Genomic DNA, 22782 nt, shown 5'->3' on the forward strand with positions numbered 1-22782 from the left:
CATATCCATCAGGACTGCCAGAACTCTGCTCCAATGTAGGAAAGAGTTGAAGACTCGCCTCTTAAAGAAAACTAGATGACAATGCATTAACCATTGACAACCCAGCTACCTGTTGTATTACTTGCTGATTGTATGCTTGTCTTTAACACTGTAAAGTACTCCGCTGCTTTTTGGGAAGGTTTGTGCTTTAGAAATACCATATACATACACCATGCATGCCAGTAGGCCAGGTTGAGGCGAATATTACAATCTCTGAAGAGGAAATACTAATTCCTTCGATAACAGAAATCATCATAAAGTGTTTGAAATGTTTTCGGGCCCAAGGTTCGGATAGACTATCTGATAATGTACTAAAATTGGATCCTATATTGTGGGCTCAAGTTCTCAACCCAGTATTTTCCTCAGTAATAAAGTCTCATAAAATGCCAGAAACCTGGAAATGGAGAATTAGAGTTGCTAATTATTAAAAGGGCTACTTACAGAATTATAGAATGATAGCACTCCTAAATGTACCAAATAAAATATATCATTAACATTTCTTGAAAGAATTATTAAAAGTCTAAGTTGGTAATGAGGCTGTCCTCCCCAGAAGGGGTCATTTGACTACTGTTGACAGTTTCAACTTAAAAATAATTGTAGACATGTAGGCTTTGAACAGTTCTCTATCTTGGATGTATAGACTTGACTTGAGCATTTCTCTCCCTTCTTTGGGGGAAAATCGCAAAATTGAAAATCCCACTAGGGCTGCTGAAACTAAATATGTAGCTCCATGAAGACTCATGGACTAAAGTAGTATTAGGGAGTAATGGCACGCTGTTGAGTAAAATATATATACACAAAAAAGTTCACGACACGGGTGTATAATAACTCCATTAATGTTTACATAGCAGATGCCCTGTGGCTTTTCTGTCTAGAGAAATTAGGATTGTGAGTCTATATCCTGGATTTTTTAGGCATATAACACATTTATAATGGATCTCACACCTGTGGGTCTCCAGAGGCAATTAAAGGTCTTTGTACCTACAGTAAGTACAGTGTGTCCTAGGTATCCCTGGGTGGTAAATTCCGTTCCGCTTGCGATATTTGGATAATTTCGCGTTCCGCCAAATTGCCAAAAATTCAGCGACTTTGCAGAATTTCTTTTGCTCGTTTGCGCTTTCAAAATGCGTGTTCGCAAGATATTTCCCCCCCGAGCATGCAAACAGCGTTCGGGAACAGGAAAAAAGCATTGCGAAGTAGCAGAAAAAGCAATTCCATGTGGTCGGGGAACCCTGCATGCTCGCAGAAGTTTGCGTAGCGCGACTACGCAAATTCCGCCCACCCCTAGTCTTAGGTACAACATGGTCAAACAGCTGCTAAAAAGAAAATTCATTGAAATGAATCTAATGATCTGCCAAGTAAAGACACAACTAGCTCACTAAATGTCGACGGATTGTAGAGGGCACTTACAACATTATCTAAGGCAAGGCAAATATAAGATGATGAAGTTGCGACTTGGCCGAGTGCCCACTTTTCTAAAATAGAGAAAGAGTAAGAAGGATAATGGAATAGTGAGTGCAAGTACAGTAAATTGTCCCTTTTGTAATGACTGTGAACGGACATTTGTTCATCTTACTGTCTTTTGTGTCACCTTTGGTAGGGAGAGAAAGAAAATGCTATTGTAGGTTTTTCGTGAATCCAAAATTTGTCACTTAAAAAAATTGATACCCTCTATTATGAAATGCGATGATATTCGGTTTATACATAGGCATTGGGTAAATATCTTGAAATTGTTATGATTAAACAGGAATAGGATATAGAGTGATTGTTAAAGAAATTATTATCGTTGAGGATTTCTGGCAAACCGGGCCCACTGCACGTTCCCCATGATTATTATTTCACTTATTGTATATGCGAAAGATGAAACACTGACTATTTTTAGTTAGTATGTTTTATATGTTGAGAGTATATGGCGATTCAATACTTATTTTTAGGCTGATAGCTGTGGAGATATTGTTGTACCTTATCACAAAAAAAATTAGCAGAATGATAGACTAGCTGGTTGGGATGCAAGACCTATTTTTTTTAAATTAGAGCCAGGAGATATTAGGGTACTTGCACTTTTTAAACATCAATAAATCAAAATTAGTGCAAAAAACAGTTGGAATAAGATATTAAAGCTCATTACACTTTCTATTCTGCTGATTCAGATTTTAATATTGACCTAAAGAATTCATAGTTTTTAGAGTAGATAGAAGAGGAGTATGATGTGTGATGCTCTCGAATACATACTTTTTAAAAGAAATGTTTGCACATCTGAGGTAAATATCTGGCAGAGTAATAACTCTGATTTGCGGTTTTAGTCAATGTAATAGCTTATGAAACTTTTTTGAAGTTAATTATGTGGTATTTATTTGTGTTGTCTTATTGAAACAATAAATAAATTGAACTGAAAGAGCCACTAAACCGAAACTATTAAATCATAACTCCCCGAGGAATGACATATCCCTTGCTAGGCTCTGTGGGTGATAGAATGTCTGGTTAATGACAACAGTATCCTGTTTGGCTCATAGTGAGGTCCTTTACCTCAGTCTTATGGATAGTGCAGATTACTTTGAATTTGATGGTTTGGTCTATCGGGAGCCAAAGGCGTGCTTTCAGGGAAGGTTTTATGCCATTTGCAGGATGAATGAAAAGAAGGGGTGGGTAACCCAATATACCCTCGCGGGCTTGGGCGAATAATGTGCAAACTATTGATTGCCTGCAAGGGATTTATTCTAAGATATTTTGAACAGCATGTAGAATATATACTGAAATTTTTTTTTAGATTCAAACTGTAAACATCAGTTGCTGTGTTTGATTCAGATATCCAATTATTTTTTTTTTCACAACAAATTTTATTTTATTGATCAGGTAAGGCATATACGCAGCTCTCCACAGTCAGGAGATCACTGCCAGACATCAACACATGTATTAGCATCTCACAGACCCAATCAAAAACAACCCTCCTATCCCCCCGCCTCCCACAGCCACCCAGCGACCCACCTACCCACCCCTTATCCCTCCCTAACCCAGTGCACGTAATCACAGTGAGCCTCCAGTAACTGTTTGTATCAAGCTAGGAAACATGCGCCTCCTTAGGCCTGGAGTCCATCGTCTAAATCTAGACCATCTTCAGGTTCTGCTGGAGGCACCAGAGTTAAACCCCTATACTCCGCCCACCTCTTCCAAATTTTGTAATGTTTTCGGGGGCATCCTCTGGCCTCAAACACTGGGCGCTCCAGCCCCATAAAATAATCCATCCCTGCCTTCCATGCGTTCAGTGGGGGGGCTCGATCACTCTTCCATGCTTGTGCCAAATCCCGTTTGGTCACGACAAGACCCAGCAATAATAGGTGGCGCTTAGATATCCAATTATTTTAGGAAAATGAAAAACAAATACCACACTAGCTAAAGAAATAAGTATTTGCAACACAGGGGATTTTTGTATCAAAGATGTTATTATTTGTTGTAAAATCACAAGGGTTCTTAATCAGTCATGAGAATGAAACAAACAGAGAAATCTGATGTACAAGGAATATTACAATCTTTCCTATAGTACAAAAGACAAAGTCCAAACTGTTGCATAAAATAAAATAAACAATGACTACTGCTGGATTAGAGATAAGTCACTGGTGGCAAGATGTCAGTCGCACAGAAGTGGACATATAGGTCGACGTTTCGGTCTTAACGAGTCAATTCACAAGACCATCAGGACGGGTAATTAAATATATACCGATGACCCTTTAGAGGAGAACTGTTTGTGGCCAACTTGAAGATGAATTACTTCCGTTGGTGACTGGTTCTCACTGAGGTAATATATTGGACGCTCAGATTAGAGTCGACGTGTCTGTGAATCACGGCAAGGCACTCATGAGTGCCTTGCCGTGATTTTGCCGGTCGAAGCTCCCCTCCAACTGAGACTCTAAAAATCGAACACTAAATTCAACTGAGATTTCTCGAGAGCTGACCTGTGATTCAAAGACACTTCAGTATAGATTCTACATGCTGTTCAAAATATCTTAGAATAAATCCCTAGCAGGCAATCAATAGTTTACACATTTGCAGGATGAGGCATATGCAAGTGCTCTTGCATTGAGACATGGCTTGCTGTTGAAAGTTTATGTTCTTACAGTCAAGTCTATGTCTATTTGTCCAAGGCCTATACTCCCCCCGCCATTTCATGATGAGCCCACCATTTATTGTCAATACTGTGTTGTGTGTGTCCAGTGCATTCCATAATAGGTATGCCAACTTTCTTTCTCTCCATACTAAAAGTTACTGAACACTTTTCAGTCAGGAAGTTTTGTAACCATACAAACAGTCAATAACTTGGATGTAGATTTATGTGATCTGCAGCCAGCAGTGATTATAGGGCTCTCTCCCTACTTAATTCGGACTCAGGACCGTAAAGTGGCGGCAACTCAAAACACAGCTAGATTGCCCTCCTCTTCTCTCCTTTTTATACCAACTGACTACCAGAGCATCTAAAGTTTGTGCAACTGGACCTCATCTGCTCAGCCTCCAATCCCTCCATTCTCTGCAACTGGCGAACCAAGACACACTGACCCTCCCTTTTACATGATGGCTGGCTGCCCCCTGCTTCAATCACACCCTTAGCCTAGAAATACAGGCAAAACATCAAAACAGTTAACAGTATTAGATTTACCTTACCTAGATGCCAGATGTGACCGTACAACTGAATATCAACACCAACAATATTGTGGCATACTAATATCGAGGAAAGAATATAGAGGGACAAAATATTGAAAGGTTAGTGCATATCGGAAAGTACAGATTTACTATTTCTAACTTCACATCTGTGTACTTTGAAGATATATGTACTGCGTAGGTACATATATGTAGAGCTAGGTATAGAAATTCGAGACTTACATGTTGATTATTTTATTTTCGATATTCTGTCCCTTCGATACTGTTGATTCGATATTCAGGGGGCACATCTCCAAATGTGATAATGGATCTGAGGATTACTTGTCCAGTGACTGCCTAATTTCTCCAATCCACCAAGCTTTACTTTTATTATTTAAATTTTGAATACATGCCCTACCCAACAGTGGCCGAAGAATGTCTTTCCTGCCCAGTAATGATTTGTACCTCACCAACCAGCCCTTTCCTAAATCTGGACTTTTTCTGATCCGTATGCAAGCTTAGGTGCAGGTACCTTGTCAGTCTACTTGAAGCTATGCCAACTAGAAATAGTCACACCAATCTTTTTGTAGGAGCTCTACACAACATTGCCGAATTCTAGACTCCGTCCTGCCAATAAAAGGCTGCTAAACGGAAGGACAAATGTGGCATTTTGTAATGCTGGGCTGCTTGTAAACTGAATTAAGTGATGTATGGTAAAGTAAAAATCTATCTACAAAATGAATTGTAGACTATGTTCTGCAATATTGTATACACCTGCTATTGTACACCATTGGGATTTCCCTGTGGAAATCCAGTTACAAGACTCTTCCTAGCCCCCGGCACACAATCTTTTTCTACCCTCTTAATGCACATACCCCTAGTTTACTTCTGGAAAAAAATATACAACTAGATAAGCAGTCATTAGTAAATGATGGTTAGGTTTGTGAAATTATAAAGTCGGGTGCAAGCATGTCTTAGGTAGTGTTTGGGAAAACTCTGAAATTCAGATCATAGTGGATTTTTCCAAACATTTCCCATGCATTGGTCAACTTGATAGAAGATGGAAATGCACTATTCCAGTAGGAAGCAGTAAGTGCTCTTTCGACATATAATTGCTGCAGATCACTAGTATATTTAACGGTGGTGCATTCAAAGTTGTTCATCTACATGGGTAAAAGTTTCCCTGTACTGAAGAATCTAGTTTTAAAACTGCATAAACGTATTGCAACCTAAATTGGTCGAATGGCTGCCTGATTTACCAGACCTACTAGATTTCCAAAATGTAGGCTTGAGACCTTAACGGACAAGAATAAGAAGTCCGAAGGTTTGCGTAGGCCTGCTGCTGTATTTCTTACTACATTGTGAATGGACCCCGAGGTTAGACCTGTATTAAGGAGCTATTTTAAATTATGAAATGTAATCGCTATGATCTGTCAAATTTTACTCAGAGCGAAACAGCATGCAGCATGCCAGTCTAGACTTCTCACCTATGGTCTGTGTGTACTTTTCTCATGGAGGTCCCTGCTCTAGAACGAGCCATTTCTATTTCTAGCGATGCAAATCCTAATTCCTAACTGTTGTTTGATTCTCTTTTAGTTGGCAAGGGACCTACTACTTCCTCCCCTTGAAGAGGAGAGGCGAAAACACAAAAAGAAGCGCCTGGTACAGAATCCTAACTCCTACTTTATGGATGTCAAGTGTCCAGGTAAATAAAGTTATTGATCCCTATGTTCTGCCCCAGCCTCTCCGACTTATCATACACCAGACTCTGGAGGCCCCTTACAATTGTATAACAATATATAACTTTTTCCCGTTGCGTTGAAGGCATTTCCATAGGATTTCCGATTCACTCATCTTCCAAACCCTTCAATGATCTATGTGGTTCCATCAAAAACTTGATGATATAATCCATCAGGAGCTCTCTTCTTTCTTTTCTTGACTTCATTTGTGAAGGAATGCATGAGCAACTGCCTTCCACAAGAGGTTTAACCACATGGCTGCTAGGCGTTTCCCCCCCCCTGTGCTGGAAAATGCCATTTTAGTGGCACCATGAAGAGCTCAGCTCGTCATCAGCACACGACACCTGTGGGTGATGACGAGCTGAGCTCGTCAGCAGCATCGAAAGTGTTAAACAAATAAATGTACTAACATTGGAGATATATCTCCTTTATGTGGATAGGAAATAAAGATACACTCAGTGAATTTGGAAAGATATTGATCAAAATAAAAAGTAGGGTGGTTATTTACATTTTTTGGGCGTGATTGCGAAGAGCTATGAAAGTGAGACACAAACCTTAAATTGCATCTCTTTATCTGTAAGAAACCAGTGCAGTGTTGGCAATAAAGGGCATACTGAGGAAAACCTAGTTGCAGCAGAGCCAAGCTGACTCATTTTGTACTACTTGCAGCTTCCTAATGGAATTTATTAGTAAACTAACATTTAGCCCATAGGCATAGTCCAATCTGGACATTACAGTAGCCGCCACTGCTAATTATTTTGCTGCTTTTGTTAAGAAGGGTGCATTTTCCACAGGGTACCTACGTTGTAAAAGGAGGATGAGAACTGTGGAGCTCTTGTTCGTAAGTATGAATGATCCATCAATCTTAATTTGTTACATCTTTGCTGTGATTATTGCTCTGGACATGGACCAAGTTGGAAAGCCCAGTATGTTGACCGTTTTCTCTGCATTCAGCTTCAAACGGTTTATAATCATCCACTTCCCTATAAATGGCATTGGAAGGCCTGCTGGGAGGCCGGTAAGTTGGATACTCTTAACAATATGTGAGTTGTCAGCATGGTATAGCATGATATACATTTTAAGTCCTTTAATGCCAAAGCATTAACCAGTTGAGCCAGGAATATATTAAAAAGATGCAGCCACAAGGAAAATCTGTGTAGCACTCCGTATGTTAATGCCTATGGTGATGCATTAAAACTGTCTAACTTTACAGTTTGAACAAAGAAGGCCGAAACCAAGACAGGGCCGTGTCCTCCAGGCCAACCGCTGCAATTTGATTGAGGCGAATATGCGACTAGCCGTATTGAACGCAGCTGACAGGTCCAGGAGGACAAATGTATTACTCAAGCCCAAATCGCTGTCCATTTGGAGATTGTCCATTTTGGTGAAAAGAACGTCTTCGGTGTTATCGGCTGAGGAAAACCTTCTTGCATGTCAGACAGGAAATATGAGGCCTGAAGATGATTGGAGAGATGCTCTGTCATATGAGTTTGGCCCCAAAGCGAGCAAAGATACTGGGCAAAAACACTTTTTGGTCTGTCGGTTCTGTCCTTGGTTTCTTTAGAAAAGGAGTCCCTAAGGTGAATTTAAAGTACCTAGGTACTTGGTCAAGAGACACATTATCCATGGCTACCATATTGGGCAATTGCATTACATTTTTAAGTTGGGGGGGGAGTGCCCCACAGAGAACCAGATTTTACTCTTGGTAATTTCGAAAGAGCTGCTTTAGCGAGGGGACCTAGGGATGTCCACTTACAAGGACTCCACTCTTCTTCCTCCCTGTACTGTGGGAAGGAGGCTTTAGTTATCTCTGCATTTATATTTGAAATGTTCCCGGTGAAGTAATTACTACTATTATTGCAGTGCTACTATGTTGGACACCTACTGGTGTTGACCTCCGAGATATCAGAAAATTCTTTAACAATCTGAAATATCTTTCTTCTTATTAGAGTCCTGACTAAGGCGGGCCTCATAATAAGCCAGCCTCACTGAAATGATGAGTGTTTTGTAATCAGCCACCCCCTTTTTAAACCTAAGTTTATCCGGGTCAGTGTATGCTTACCTCCATGCCTGTTGATGCCTTCCAAGGTTGGTCTTAGCCTGGGCATGTCCCTGTGAATACCAAGCCACTCACTGACTTATGCTGATTTGATTGGCTGGTACAAATCGTTCCACTGCAGTTGCCAAGCGGGCATTATAGCCATTGCATCCTTTTGAACAAACTTCGTCAGCTGTAAATATATAGTAAAATCATCAAGGTTGATTTTAAATCAATTATGATATAAACAAATACAGGGAGAGACCAAGAGTATATCACTATTGGACTTAAATAACCCACACATGAGCTAAAATATTGCCTGTCTTTTGAGGGAGCTTGAGGTAATTGAGTAAAACGGAGGTAATTAATACAAATTGTTCTTTATCCTTGCTGTTTGTCTGATCATTTTAATTTTAACAGTTCATCTCAGTGTCCGCTTAGAGACCTTGACTTTAAATATACACATAAACATAAATTAAGCCTTACTTTACTGTTTAATGGCCTAAATTGATTAGAAGGCCCACCAGTCTTGCTCTCTGCCGCAGTGAGGTTTCTAGCAAATAAACTGTCATCCTTAGATGGTTTGTCGAACTTGTGGGGCATTGATCCAGCAGGAGCATGTCATCGAAATAGACTATAAGACAAATTCTTTGCGCTCTAAGCACCTCCATCACTGGTTTTAGGACCTTTTGTCAAGTAAAAAAATTGCTGAGAAAAGTCAGAAGGAAAGAATTTTGGATTCAAACATTTGGTCTTTCCAGATGACCTGCAGAAATCAGCGAAGTGGTGGAAAAATGGGAAATATTCGAAATGTGTCCTTCATGACTAAGTGTACCATCCACTACCAGTGTCTTAGAATGTTCCTCGGTAGGTGTATGCTCTCCATCCTGAAGGGGTGAAACACCAAACACTCATTGAATTCCCTCACATTTATCACAGGGCATAGCCCCTTGACTTTATTTTCCTCAAGGAAAGGATTGTCTGTGACGCCACAAGGGACAGTGGGATTTGGGAAATGGCTTACTTTGCTTCCAGTTCTACCACCATTAGAAGGGGCAGTACCTCGGGGGAAAAAAGGGGAGAAGGGTGACCTCCCTGCAGTGGAAAGCCATTGTGCTGCATGCAGAACCCTATGTTGATTTGCAATCCCTAGTCATCTGATGTTATTTCCTGCCGGTTGTGAGCAAACTTCGCTAACCTTCTTCCCTCTACATTTATGTGGGACGAAGGGGGAGTACTCAGCAGAGATGTTCCCTGTGTTGGCGAAGCGTCTGCCAATTCCTCTGGTTTCCCTCGCTCTTCCAGCACCTCTAGAGGGGATGATACCCCTGAAGTTGTTTTAGTCTGTCCATTGTCCTATGTTATTGTATAGGCTTCTTTGAGGAGCTTGATTGGAGACGTGGTTGGCCAAGCGCCCCTTTCCTCACCCAGCCCCAAAGCTTTTATCTATGCCTGTGTCTTATGCAGGGGTGTGAAAGTGGATACAAATTTGCCTAGTTCCTTTAGAAAAGGGTTTCTGATTAATCAACCAAGTGCTACAGGATCTGTAACCGAAGAGGCCAGACCCCCATGTTTTGGGGCTATCTCGATGAGCAAGGACCTACGTTGCTCGGTAGAAATCATGTAGTTGATGTTTCTTAAATAAGTAACGGCTCTCTGCTCCCAGTCGGATAGAATCTCTAGGGAGATTAAGGAACCCAACTTCCTGGCCTCTTCGGCCATGTACAGTATCTTTGTCAGCTGTCCCGTCACATCCAGGAGTTTATTTGAACAGGGACTTGGGACCCCTGACATATATCGCCAGGGATGTGGCCATCTTGCCATTGACTACCTCAGTCATTGCCACTCTCCTTTCTAAGTTGGGTATAGCCTTCTGCTGTAAGGGGGTTATGCATCTCCTTGTCTAGTGGCTTCCCCAGTCTGTCACTACGTAGGAGGTAACCATGTCTGCTTGGCTTCATTCTCTAAAGTGAAGATGGTCCATGCCCTCTGGATCGAACGTGCCAGGAGGCTAGGGGAGTGGGGCTTTCTCCATGTTTCCTTTAGTATCTGTTTCCCAGATTCTTGCTGCCTGGTTTGGAGTGCCCAAGTCTGATCTCCTTCTGTTTCTCCTTTCAATCCCCTAGGGAGGTACCTTCATTAGCCGGGTTGTCTCCTGAGCTGTGATCATTCCGGGATGGTTGGTGGGTTGGCATTACTGCTGGTGTCCCGCAATAACTCGGCAACTTTGTAGTGCTAGAGTCTGCAGGGACACCGGTCCCTTTCTGAAAAAACTCTTTCTTGGGCCTATCCAAAGCAGTCTCGTCAGAATATGCTCCTCTGGCACCTGGCCTGGGCTTTTTACGCTACATGTGAAGGAGCCTTAGAGGTTGTGAGACACCGGATGGCTCATTATGGTCTTCCCTATAGTTTATCCACAAATCAGTTTGCAAAATTCAAGGTTCAAATACATGTAATTAAATATTTTACGTAGGCCCTACCTATCTCTTAATAAAGTCAACAACTTGCCCGTCTGCGCCCATCAGCGTCTCGGAGGCGGACGGGGGCGGGCGAGCTGGCGACTTCCTGACGCAGCCCCAGGGAGAAATTTGCAGGTACTCATCAGCGCATCTCCTGAGCTTAAGACGTAACATCAATAGAGGGTGTACAGTTCAGGGCCGGTGTTTCAAGGGCAATTTTCACTGTGCTGGATGTAGGTGGTCATTGAAAAATGTTTTGTCGGAGAGGGCCCCCAAGGAGCCAGGGCACTTTGGTGATCCGATGCAAGGCTGGGACCTTCGGTAGGTACTTTCAGATGTGCCCTTTTGAACACTTTGTCGGTGAGCAAACATGCTCAGGATTTGTTTAATTTATTATCAGAATCCAAACCTGCTTGCCTCTTCCTGACGGAAACTTGGCTCGGCGAGGCGTCTGGTCCGGATATCGCCAATGCCCTGCCTCCTAACTATTTCATGTTGAGGAAAGATAGGGGCTTGGGCAAAGGCGGTGGAGTGGCACTGGTGATAGACGCTTTGAATGTTCCGTGGTACCAACGGAAGACATTCATGGGGCAGAAGCGCTGGGATTCTGCCTGACCCTTTCACCCGCCCAATCATGCGCGGGACTGCTGGTCTACCGGCCCCCGGCTCCTATAGCGTCCTTTCACGTGGGGCTCTACTCAGTGATTTCGGTAATGAGTGTGCAGTTTAAACACTGCGTACTCTTAGGCGATTTTAACATCCACTTTGATGTAACGGATGCTGCTGATGCCATCAAGCTTTTAGACACCACTAAACCTTTGGGCCTGTCTCCTTATTTGGCGTCCCCCCACCCACAACAAGGGGCATACGTTGGACCAAATCTTTTCTACTACTCCTATTGCAGTTGCCCCCCCTCAACCAGTGCTGTGGTCTGACCATATGCTGGTGACATTTGACATCCAGTATAAAACTAGCTCTACCATCAGAGACAACGGGCGTCAGCCCCAGATACCCCGCCCCTTTCGAGTGTCACCGGATATGATCAAACAGTATCTGTTGATACACCCTTGCTCGTCGTCAGGCGACATAAAGGAGGATCTTGCTCTCTTCCAAACGTGGCTCACGCGTTGCTTGAGGGAATTGGCACCGCCAGAGCAGGCTCTTAAGATCTCTACTCGTGCTTCGGCACCGTGGTTTACGCCAGCGCTCAATATCAGTCGTAGGCTTTGTAAGAAGGCCGAAAGAGCATGGCGATCAAACTATCTGGAACCACTGAAGGAGGCCTACAGGCGTTGCATTAAGGCCTATTACAAGGAAATCTACTTGGAAAAGAAAGCCTACTTTGCCAGGAGGATTGAGGAGGCCACCAACACCAGCAAAGAAATCTTTGTGATTGTAAAGGAATTTACATCGCCGGCCTCCATTACTCCTAAGTGCTCATTTTCGGAACCTTGGATTACCTTGGATTACCTTCTCTTATTTTTGCTAATAAGATCAAAAGCATTCAGGCAACTTTTCCACCTGCAGTGATAGTGGGAGTGTCTAATCCAGGACCCCTCTCCTCTGTGTCTGCCGCGGGACAGCCTAGTCTGTTGAATTTTCCTCCCATTGAGCAGCAAGCTTCTTTAGAATTTTTATCTAAAATGAGATCTGGCTCCCCGCTGGACCCCTGTCCCGCTAAGTTTCTAGCTAAAATGGCATATGTCATCAACCCGATTTTAAATCGCTCCTTGGAGACAGGGGTAGTGCCGCCAATATGGAAACAGGCGTTGGTTCTCCCTCTTTTAAAAAAGCCGTCTCTGGACCCTAGCATCCACGCCAATTATCGGCCTATCTCTCTGCTCCCGGTCCTGGCTAAGGTTGCGGAAAAGCATGTGCAGGCCTTTCTCTCTGACTTTGTAGAGTCACATGGTGTCCTGCATCATACTCAGTCCGGCTTCGGGGCGAATATGAGTACTGAATCGGCACTGTTGGAGGTGTCGGAGGCTAGCAAGGAGGTCCTGAACATTGGAGGGAAAGCACTGCTGGTGCTGTTAGATCTTTTGGCGGCGTTTGACACCGTTCCCCATGACCGACTCCTGGCAAGACTCTTGGAGATTGGTGTCGGGGGAACGGTGTTCAGATGGTTTGAGTATTTTCTTTCCAACCGACAACAGACAGTCTGGGCCCCTCCATACTCGGCTGCAGTGCCGCCTCTGGTGGTGGAAGTCCCCCAAGGGTCGATTTTAAGCCCCACTCTCTTCAACATTTATATGTCCCATTTGGCGGCACTGGTCGAGTCATTTGGCGCCCAGATTGTCTCTTACGCTGATGACACCTAGCTTCTCTTCACCTGCGGAAAGAACATGTAGCTAGATTCATGAAAGAGCCGTTTTGCGAGTCCTTAATAGCGATTATTAAGGAATCGCTATTAAGGACTTGCAAAACGGGATTCATGTAGGAATCGCAAAATAAATTGTGATTCCTACACATTCCTTATTTGCGATTAGCAAATTGCTAATCGCAAATAAGGAATAACTCTCCATTCATTCCTATGGGCCTAAAGGCCCATAGGAATGAATGGGGAGTATTCCTTATTTGCGATTAGCAATAAGCTAATCGCAAATAAAATAGCGATTTCAAGGGTGCCAGGGGTGTCCAAAGGACACCCTGTAGCACCCCTGAAATGCAAATGTACACAGGTGTTGCGCACACACATGTCCAAAGGACGTGTGTGTGTAACATGCAACAGAGAAAAATGCACTAAAGTGCTTTTTTCTATTTTTTCGCTATTTACCACGAAGTCAGACTTCGTGGTAAATAGCGGCCAAATATTGCGAATTCACAATTTAAAATTGGTTAATGAATTGCATTTAAGGAATCTCTAATAGAGATTCCTTAAATCCAATTCCTCGCAAATATGCGATTTCGCAAATAGCGATTTTTGCATTTGGGATGATGAATCCCAAATGCAAAAATTGCGCTCGCAAAGGGCCAGATTCTGAGAATCTGGCCCTTTGCGAGCCGATTTTTCGTTCATGAATCTGGCTGATGGACTTTGATGGGGATCGCATTAAGAGTTGTCTGGGTGCGGTTTTTGCCTGGTTTCAACTTATCCAGCTAAAATGTAACTCAGACATCTCCGAGGTTCTTTTCGTTGGTTGTCCTCCGGACCCTGGTTGGAAGTCCTGGTGGCCGGCGGGTATGTTTCCACCTTCCGCCGACACCTTGGTGGCTAAGAATCTTGGAGTTAAGATGGACAACTGTCTTACTCTTAAACCACAGATTCTGGGCCTGGTTGGACAGTGCTTTGGGATACTAAAAACGCTAAGGAAATTCCTCCCTTTTCTTTCCATTGCCCACAGGACAACCACGGTACAAGCCTTGGTGGGATCAAGGCTTGACTATGCTAACGTGCTCTACCTTGGTCTTCCTGAGTACCTTCTATCGCTTTTGCAGGTAGTGCAGAACTCGGCGGCATGGGCAATTTTTGCAGGTTTGCTGAAGTCTCGCCACTGGTTGCCAATTCGGAAACGCATTGAGTTTAAGGCTCTCACCACCGCGTTTAAGGCACTCCACGGCTCCGGTGCACTTTACCTAAGGAAGAGAATTGGTTTTCACCATCCGTCTAGAGCCTTACGCTCTGCGTCATTGTCACTGACCTCGGTCCCGGCAATAAGGCGTGCTCGGACCAGAGGTCGATCTTTTAAATATCTGGCGCCCGGGCCTGGAATGCCTTTCCACTGTCATTAAGAAAGATTGAGAACTTACTGTCCTTTAGAAAAGAGTTCAAAACATGGCTGTTCCGCCAATAATCTCCCCTTTCCGCCGGAGTTTTTGCTGTGCTGGGTCTGAGAGCGCCGGGACACTCTGCTTGAGTAGCTGAGCGCTCAACAAAACACCAGTTAACATAACATAACATAACATTTTCCCCTCAGCCATCACCTCCTGTCCCCACTGCGCAGCAGCTTCAGTGAGTTTCCACTACAGGTTTTGGAGCTAACCATCTTTGGTGGCCTACTGGTCCACGGTTATAGATGGACTCTATACCATGCCTGGATTAGTTGACCTGGATAGCTGGGAAGAGTGCGTCCTTGGACTTCATAAATTGGCCAAAAAGGACAAAGTCTGCTCCCTGCTTCTTGACCTGGCTTTATTCTATTACACATTCAATTACTATGAAATGGAAGGCTGCAGTGTACCCCACAATCAAGACATCATGCCAGTCCACCCTTAAGTGGGCCGAAGCTGAGTAAAAGATTGCACAAAGAGGAGGCTAGAGGTGTGCACAAGCACCCGATTATGGGGGAATAGGATCACCTGTTACTTGCCTTGAAGGAGGAACCAAAGCACGACAGCTTGTGGCCCTAGACTCCCTTAGTGGCTTGGACAATCCTCTGAGTTTCCTAGATTTTTAGTCCTCGGTATAAAACCGAGCCGGCCTGTTGTACTCCGAGGACCTACACAGCTTTATTTGTGGGCCCGCTTATAGTCGGACAATGATTCCTTCCACATTGCGACTTGAAGCTCTTATTCACCCCATCCTCGTCCTACATCCCACCTTGCTGGTTAGCAGTTGTAGTTAGACACTCCCTTGTGGGTACTGCCTAGTGCCACTGCTACCCTATTTACTTACATAAGCATTAATTATTAAAATTGCCAACTCTCCAGCCTAAATTGTGTATTACTTGAACTATGTGTATTTGCTGGTTCATGATGCCACCCGAGATGAAGTGGCTGAATTTGATATGGTGGAACCATTGCGACCATTCAGTAGGAAGACTCAGACTGGAAGTTACGGAGGTTTCTCACAGGTAGACACCATTCAGACAGCGAGAAACGGCAACGCTAGGTTACGGTGGGGAGCGGAGGCGTGGAGCGTTTTTGGCGCGCCCACATCGGGGTTAGTTTTGGTTCACAGACTCTGCATCTTTACAACATCAGACATAAGATTGGCTCCTGACGAAGGGACTGACTCGTCCCGAAATGCATTGGGCTCCAGCAAACAAGCCGTCAACAACCTAAAGATTGAATACTAGTCAAGTCAAGTTCAGTCAATAAATTTATATAGCGCGCTACATACCCAGAGGGTCTCAAGGCGCTTGAGGAAGGGTGGGGACTTACTTGTCAAATATCCACGTTTTAAGTTGCTTTCTGAATGCTAGGTGGTTCTGAGTAAGGCGAAGGTGAGTGGGAAGTGAGTTCCAGGTTTTAGCTGCCAGGTAGGAGAAGGATCTACCTCCCATGGTGGTTTTGTTGATGCGAGGTACAGTGGCAAGGGCCTGGTTGGAGGATCGTAGCTGGCGGGGGGGGGTGTAGAAGGACAGTCGTGTGTTGAGGCATTCGGGTCCGATTTCGTAGAGTGCTTTGTGTGCGTGGGTTAGGAGTCGGAAAGTAATCCTCTTATTGACGGGGAGCCAGTGGAGGCTTTTCAGGTGACCAGAGATGTGTTCTTTACGCGGGATGTCTAATATGAGCCTAGCTGAAGCGTTCTGGATGCGTTGGAGTTTTTTCTGGAGTTTTGCGGTGGTACCGGCGTAAAGGGTGTTTCCGTAGTCCAGTCGGCTCGTGACCAGAGCGTGGGTGACTGTTTTTCTAGTTTCGGTGGGGATCCAGCGAAATGTTTTTTTGAGCATGCGAAGAATGTTGAAGCAAGATGAAGAAACGGCGTTGACTTGTCTGTTCATCGAAAGAGAGGAATCCAGGATGACGCCCAGGTTCCGTGCGTGGTCTGTCGGAATGGGTGCTTTTCCAAGGGCCTCTGGCCACCAAGAGTCATCCCAGGCGGAGGGGGAGGTGCCTAGGATGAGGACTTCTGTTTTGTCTGAGTTCAGTTTCAGACGGCTGTGTTTCATCCATTCGGCTACTTCTTTCATTCCTTCATGCAGGTTGGTTTTGGCGGTGTTAGGGTCTCTGGTGAGTGATAAAATCAGTTGAGTGTCGTCGGCGTAGGAGATGATGTTGAGGTTATGTTGGCGTGCGATGACCGCGAGGGGGCTCATGTATACGTTGAAGAGGGTGGGGCTGAGTGAAGATCCTTGTGGTACACCGCAGATGACTTCAGTGGCCTCTGACTTGAATAGTGGAAGGCGGACTCTCTGGGTTCTTCCGGTGAGGAACGAGGTGATCCATTCCAGTGCTTTTCCTTGGATTCCGACGTTTCTGAGGCGTTGTAAAAGGGTGCTATGACAGACCGTGTCGAAGGCTGCGGAGAGGTCGAGGAGGATGAGGGCGACTGTGTCTCCATTGTCCAGTAGAGTTCGAATGTCGTCTGTTGCTGCGATAAGGGCGGTTTCAGTGCTGTGCTTGGCTCGGAAGCCGGATTGTGAGGAGTCGAGGGATTTGTTGGTTTCGAGGAAGGCGGCGAGCTGGTTGTTGACTGCTTTCTCGATGACTTTGGCCGGGAATGGGAGGAGCGAGATGGGGCGGTAGTTTTTGAGTTCGGTGGGGTCAGCTGTGGGTTTTTTCAGAAGGGCGCTGAGTTCGGTATGTTTCCAGCTTTCCGGGAAGGTGCCGGATTTGAGGGAGCAGTTGATGACGTCTCGGAGGTGTGGTGCTATGACGGAGTCTGCTTTGTTGAAGATGTGGTGAGGGCATGGGTCTGTGGGGGATCCTGAGTGGATAAAGTTCATCAGACGGATGGTGTCCTCAGTGGAGATTGGTTTCCAGTCATTGAGGCTATTCGGGGGGGGGTGGGGGTCCTGCGGGGGGTTGGGTGGGTTGGTCTCTGGGTCGGTTGTCGAAGCTGTTGTGGATGTCTGCAATTTTGTTGTGGAAGAATGAGGCTAGGGAGTCGCAGAGGGCTTGAGAGGGGGTGATGTCGTTGGAGTTGGCCGAGGGGTTGGTAAATTCCTTGACGATGTTGAATAATTCCTTGCTGTTGTGGGTGGGAACCCTTCTCTCAGAAGGAGGCTCTATCCAATGCGGACCTGGATGGAAATCCTTCTGTTCTTTTACTGAAGATGAAGGGCCACGTGGACCGTTTCATTGAAGACCAGTTGCCTTAGCCAGCTATGACCAGACACTGGTACGTAAAAGGAAATAGGCCTGTCCCATCGAGTTTGAAACAATAATTAAATTAACAAGACGTTCATCCACCTATGGGCTTAAGTCCCAACAGGCTTATGGCAATAGATATCACAGTTAAGTCTCTTGTTGTGACCACAAATTCCTTTATGAAGAACCAACTTCGTTCCTGAAAGAAGTACACCACCTTGTAGCCTCCACAGACAATTAAGGGACACAACCACAGTATCAATCTCACTACCTAATATTTGCTAACAAAACTCATGCCCACAGCAAACAAAATCTTGTGCCAATTAAAAAAGTTAACAACACAATCAATCATTGAAAATTAGGCGATTCAGTACTTTTTGCAAAAAATAAAAACTTTAACGTTTAAGAGAGGTTACCATTAATGCCCAGTGGCTCCCTGTGTGACGTTCTAAATGTCAGTCTCCCTGAGGGTGCAGGATTATAACTATTGTCACCATACTGTTTCACCTTCCATTAATCCTGTGAATTATTACTGCCCATTGTACTTGCAGGATAGAGCTGGCAGCATTTACCCAAAGTCTCATTATTTTCATTATTTTTCATGGGCTCTTTCTCCAGCACATGCAATGGAGAGATACCTCATATCTGAGTGACACCTGGTTTTTAAACCAATACCAAAGTTATGCCAGGTAACTTGTCTTTGGACAAAGTTTGCTGGCCTGAGGGTTCAAGGTTGACCCTTCAATATAAAGATGGCATAGAAGTTAAACGCCACCTCCATTACCTGGATCTGCAGTACTCCCTCTTGTTCCCCGCATGTCTTCTCGTTGTGGCTGAGGGGAAGAAGCGCTTCTTTGAACCCCCGGGTGACACCTGGGACTGGCTGGAATCATCGGGACAGGCACCTACCCGCCAGTCCCCTTAGCAAAATGCTGTGATTCGTGGACCTACCGGAGGCCGACGCCATGGACGCAGAAGGCACACAGAAAGCTCCGTCAGACCCAAGGTGGCTTCTGGTCTGGAACAGGCCATACAAAAAAGAAGGCGATACCAAAGGGGATGATGGACGGAGCGCTTGAGCAAATCAAGCACTCACCCCCAGTCAACTGATCTGGGTTTAATCCATCATCATTCTTTAGCTCACTCCACCACCTCAGTTCAGACATGGCCATATGCAAATCAGTCTGCCCCTGTGCCTCATGGGAACAGTCCAGCCCAAACTGCCAAGCCATGTCTTCCCTGGACCGGAAACAAGCATCCTGGGACTGGTTTCGGGTTTATAACCCAGGCTATCTTGAATCCAGTGGCAAAGTGAGCAAGAGACCCACGTCTGGGCATTCACTGCCAAATTAGGGCGAACAAAGCGATACCAAAGGGGGATGATACAAAAAAGAAGGCGAGTTCTGCAGTCGGCGGGAGCGATATGAGAAGCTGCCCAGGATTCAGGACCAGATGATGATTCCGCAAATTCCTCCAGCGAAGACCGCTCCTCTGCTACATGGCCATCTGAGAGGGACTCAACGACCCCCCCCCCTTATGTAATTGCACAGACGGCAGATATCCTTTGACATACGTCCCACAGACCACTGCAGCCTATTCGAGGCATATCCAAACACTGTGACCCGCTGTGGTCTAACTTGTATCCCAACTAATCTCCTTTTCCTTCACAGCTTGCAGGTAGGCGCTATGCTCACGCGCACCTTTGCCATGCATGCTGTGACCATGGGCCACGTCTCGACACCCTGGAGTGATGCAGCTCGCCCACCTCTGGTTAGCACAAACACATTTTGACTATATGGGGTGAGTCACTTTTGGCTGCTGCACCATCCCCCCTCCACCCTCTTTGCTGTACTTTCGCTGATTCACATACACATTGTGCTCGAATAGTATTCAATGTTCTTTCTTAGTTTTATTTTCAGTTGCATTTCTCTATTCTGCGGGACCCAGCCCCGACACCCATCCTTGTATGTCACTAGCGATACCCATGTGCCGCCGCTCACTTCATGCGCGATGGCTGACCATCTTCTCCTCGCTTACCGATAACATGAAACACACTAATATCATCACCTGGAACATTTGAGGAATGCACCCCACCATGCCGCTATGCTGTTCAGTCATATCTCGAGCATCGCTTTATCCACGTAGCACTTTTGCAGGAAACACATTTACCACTCTCGAAGTGACTAAGCTTCAAAGGTTCTGGTATGGTCAGGAGTCCGCCACTAATTTCTCCTCTTATGCCAGGGGTGTACTGATATGGGTCAGGCAGGGAGTCCCCTTCACTGCGCAGGATGTGGTTGTGGATGTGGATGTGGAGGGCCGTTATGTGTTCATGAAGGGCCGCTTACCTAACACGGATCTGAGCTTGTTCCTCCGCAGCGTGTCTGGGATACCCTCTCGTTTGAGCGGGGTTCCATGGCTCTTTGTGGGGTATTTCAAAAGTTTCTTGAATATTGATATCGATCCTTCTCCCGACTGCCTCGCATACCCCCGTCCTCCAACGCCCAGTTACTACAGGACTGGCTACAGCAATGGTAACTCGTTATTTGGCGCCTACACAATGCTCACACCAAAGTGTACTTCTTTCCTGCACCACATCACCTGCGTGTCAGAACTGACCGATTCGTCAGTATGACCAATTTGCTGCCCTGTTACCCATACCGCCTGCCTGGGTCGCACCCACTCTGACTACAATCCCCAACACCTGCAGCTCACACTGGATACAGGTTCTCCTGCTATTCTCACTTGGCGATTACCAACAGCGGCATTAGAAGATCCCCCTTTTCATGCCTCGCTTAACACTGCTATTGAAGAGTCCATTTAACTCCATCTGAGACGGCAACAACCAGGCAGATCGAGTGGGATACGTTTAAAGTGGTGCTTAGAGGCCACTGCTTAGGGGTGACTGGAACATACACCGACAACTTGAGAAACACATAGCCCTACTAGGGCGCACATTCCTAACACACAAGACCCAGTCGATGCGAAACCCAGTGAAATCTCACTGCCTGCTGAAAGTGTAACCGGAACATTCATCACTTGGAGGGGCTACGCTGCTTCAATTACACGGCCCAGTCTGTCTGGACCCCTTTCCACTGCCGTCAGATCTGGCTTTCTACTGGCATGGTTGATACACGAAGATCAACCGCAGCACCCAGTCATGGCCCTGCGATCCGCAACTGGTACTCTGCTATACACCCACACAACATACACCATAAGCTCACCTGCCATTACACCTCGCTATACCAGTCAGTATCCAATGCCAACTTGCACAACATTGACTCCTTCCTATCCACTGCACCCCTGTCCACCATCATGCCCGATCAACAAGCAGGGTACGATGACCCTGTCACGCTCTTCGAAATACAGGAGCTGATCAGAGTCCTCGCTACAGGCAAGACCCCAAGCGCTGACGGCCTACCTGCCAAATTTTACAAAGCCTATGCTCCACTCCTTGCCCCTCGCCTTCAGGCAATATATGAGGAGGCCTTTTTAGCCTCATGCCTCCCTGTTTCCTTCCGTGAAGCACTGCTCATCTCCCCTCCCAAGTCAGACATTAACCATATGAGCTGGGCTCATCCAGGCCCTCGGTGCTGCTCAACACGGACTACAAAGTGGTAGCCAAAATTTTAGCTGATTGCTTGGTGCCCCTGGTCCTGGCCCTGATCCACCTGGGTCAAAATGGGTTTGTACCTGGTCGTAGCACATCCCTTAACCTCTGGTGTTTTTTGCGTGTCTTGAGATACACCTGAGTCAATGGCCTCAGGTGTAATAACTGGTGCTAAACCTAGAGAAGGCCTTTGACTCTATGGAATGGGCCTTCCTATTTGAGGTGCTACTGCGTTTCTGCATTGGGAGCCATTTTATGCAGCTGGTTAAACTACTGTACACTCAGCCACTGGCCAGGGTCATGACTGGCCTCCTGGTCTCAGAACACATATATGTAGAGGCGTCTGTCAGGGCTGTCCACCCTCCCCACTACTCTTCACCCTGGCGATAGAACTGCTGACACTTGCCCATCATGAATGGGTGCTCATTAGGGTATCCCCTAGGTGACGGAAATCATTCAATCTCTCTTTATGCAGATGATCTGCTATGCACTCCATCCCTGCCACGATTGCCCTGACACTTAACCACTTTGCTGACCTTTCTGGCTTGAGCGTCAAATGGGCAAAGCCTTGCCTGTTCACCTCGGCTCCGTCACTGCTGTCACTTCACGCTCATCTGGGATCTTATAACCTGTCAGCCAACCACACTCCAGCATCTAGGCATCCGGGCGTATCATTCGCCACAGGACCTGTTGGACAGTAATCTTATACAAGCCACCACACCCTTGAGAGCACAAGTGACCTTTTGGCGAACACTACATTTGTCGGTAACTGGGCACGTAGCTCTCCTTGAAATGGTCGTCCTTCTCCGCCTTCTATATTACATTCCCAAACCTTCACATGTATATTCCAGCACCCTTTTTTCGCTCCTTCGAAAAGATAATGAGGGAATTCATATGGAATAAATAACTTTCGCTGCGGGATTGACACTCTCAAAATTATACTTGCCCACAGACTATGGAGGGCTTGCAGTACTAAACCTCAAACACTATTTATTACCTTGCATCCCAACACCAATGGGTAGCCAAATGGTTGGCGGGCCTGCAGCTTGCTGACACTGCCTGCCTGGTGCTTGCCAAGCACCCTTCACCTGTTGCACCCTTGCACGCGGGCACTAATACCTGACCCCATGCTGCTCAGAGAAGCATATCGCTGCTTTCGCCGTAGCCTTTACTTCGCGAGATCGGTATCCCCCTATGCTCTGGCTTGGCACAGACAGGGGATGGACCACCACTTCATCTACAGAACCAGCCTCTTGGCACGCGGTGGGCCTTCACACCCTGGGCATCTCTATC

At 45.6% G+C, this 22782-nt stretch overlaps 1 protein-coding gene across 1 annotated transcript in view; it reads left to right on the plus strand.

Moving 5' to 3' along the window:
• LOC147729146 (uncharacterized) overlaps window positions 1-22782 on the plus strand; it is a 91681-nt gene that overhangs the window by 37170 nt on the left and 31729 nt on the right. The window contains exon 2 of the mRNA XM_086959446.1: window positions 6265-6373. Within this exon, the coding sequence (XP_086815572.1) occupies window positions 6265-6373 (109 nt within the window). The remainder of the gene's footprint in view (window positions 1-6264; window positions 6374-22782) is intronic.

This window comes from Lissotriton vulgaris, chromosome 2_2 (assembly GCF_964263255.1).
Source record: "Lissotriton vulgaris chromosome 2_2, aLisVul1.2, whole genome shotgun sequence".
Classification (NCBI taxonomy): domain Eukaryota; kingdom Metazoa; phylum Chordata; class Amphibia; order Caudata; family Salamandridae; genus Lissotriton; species Lissotriton vulgaris.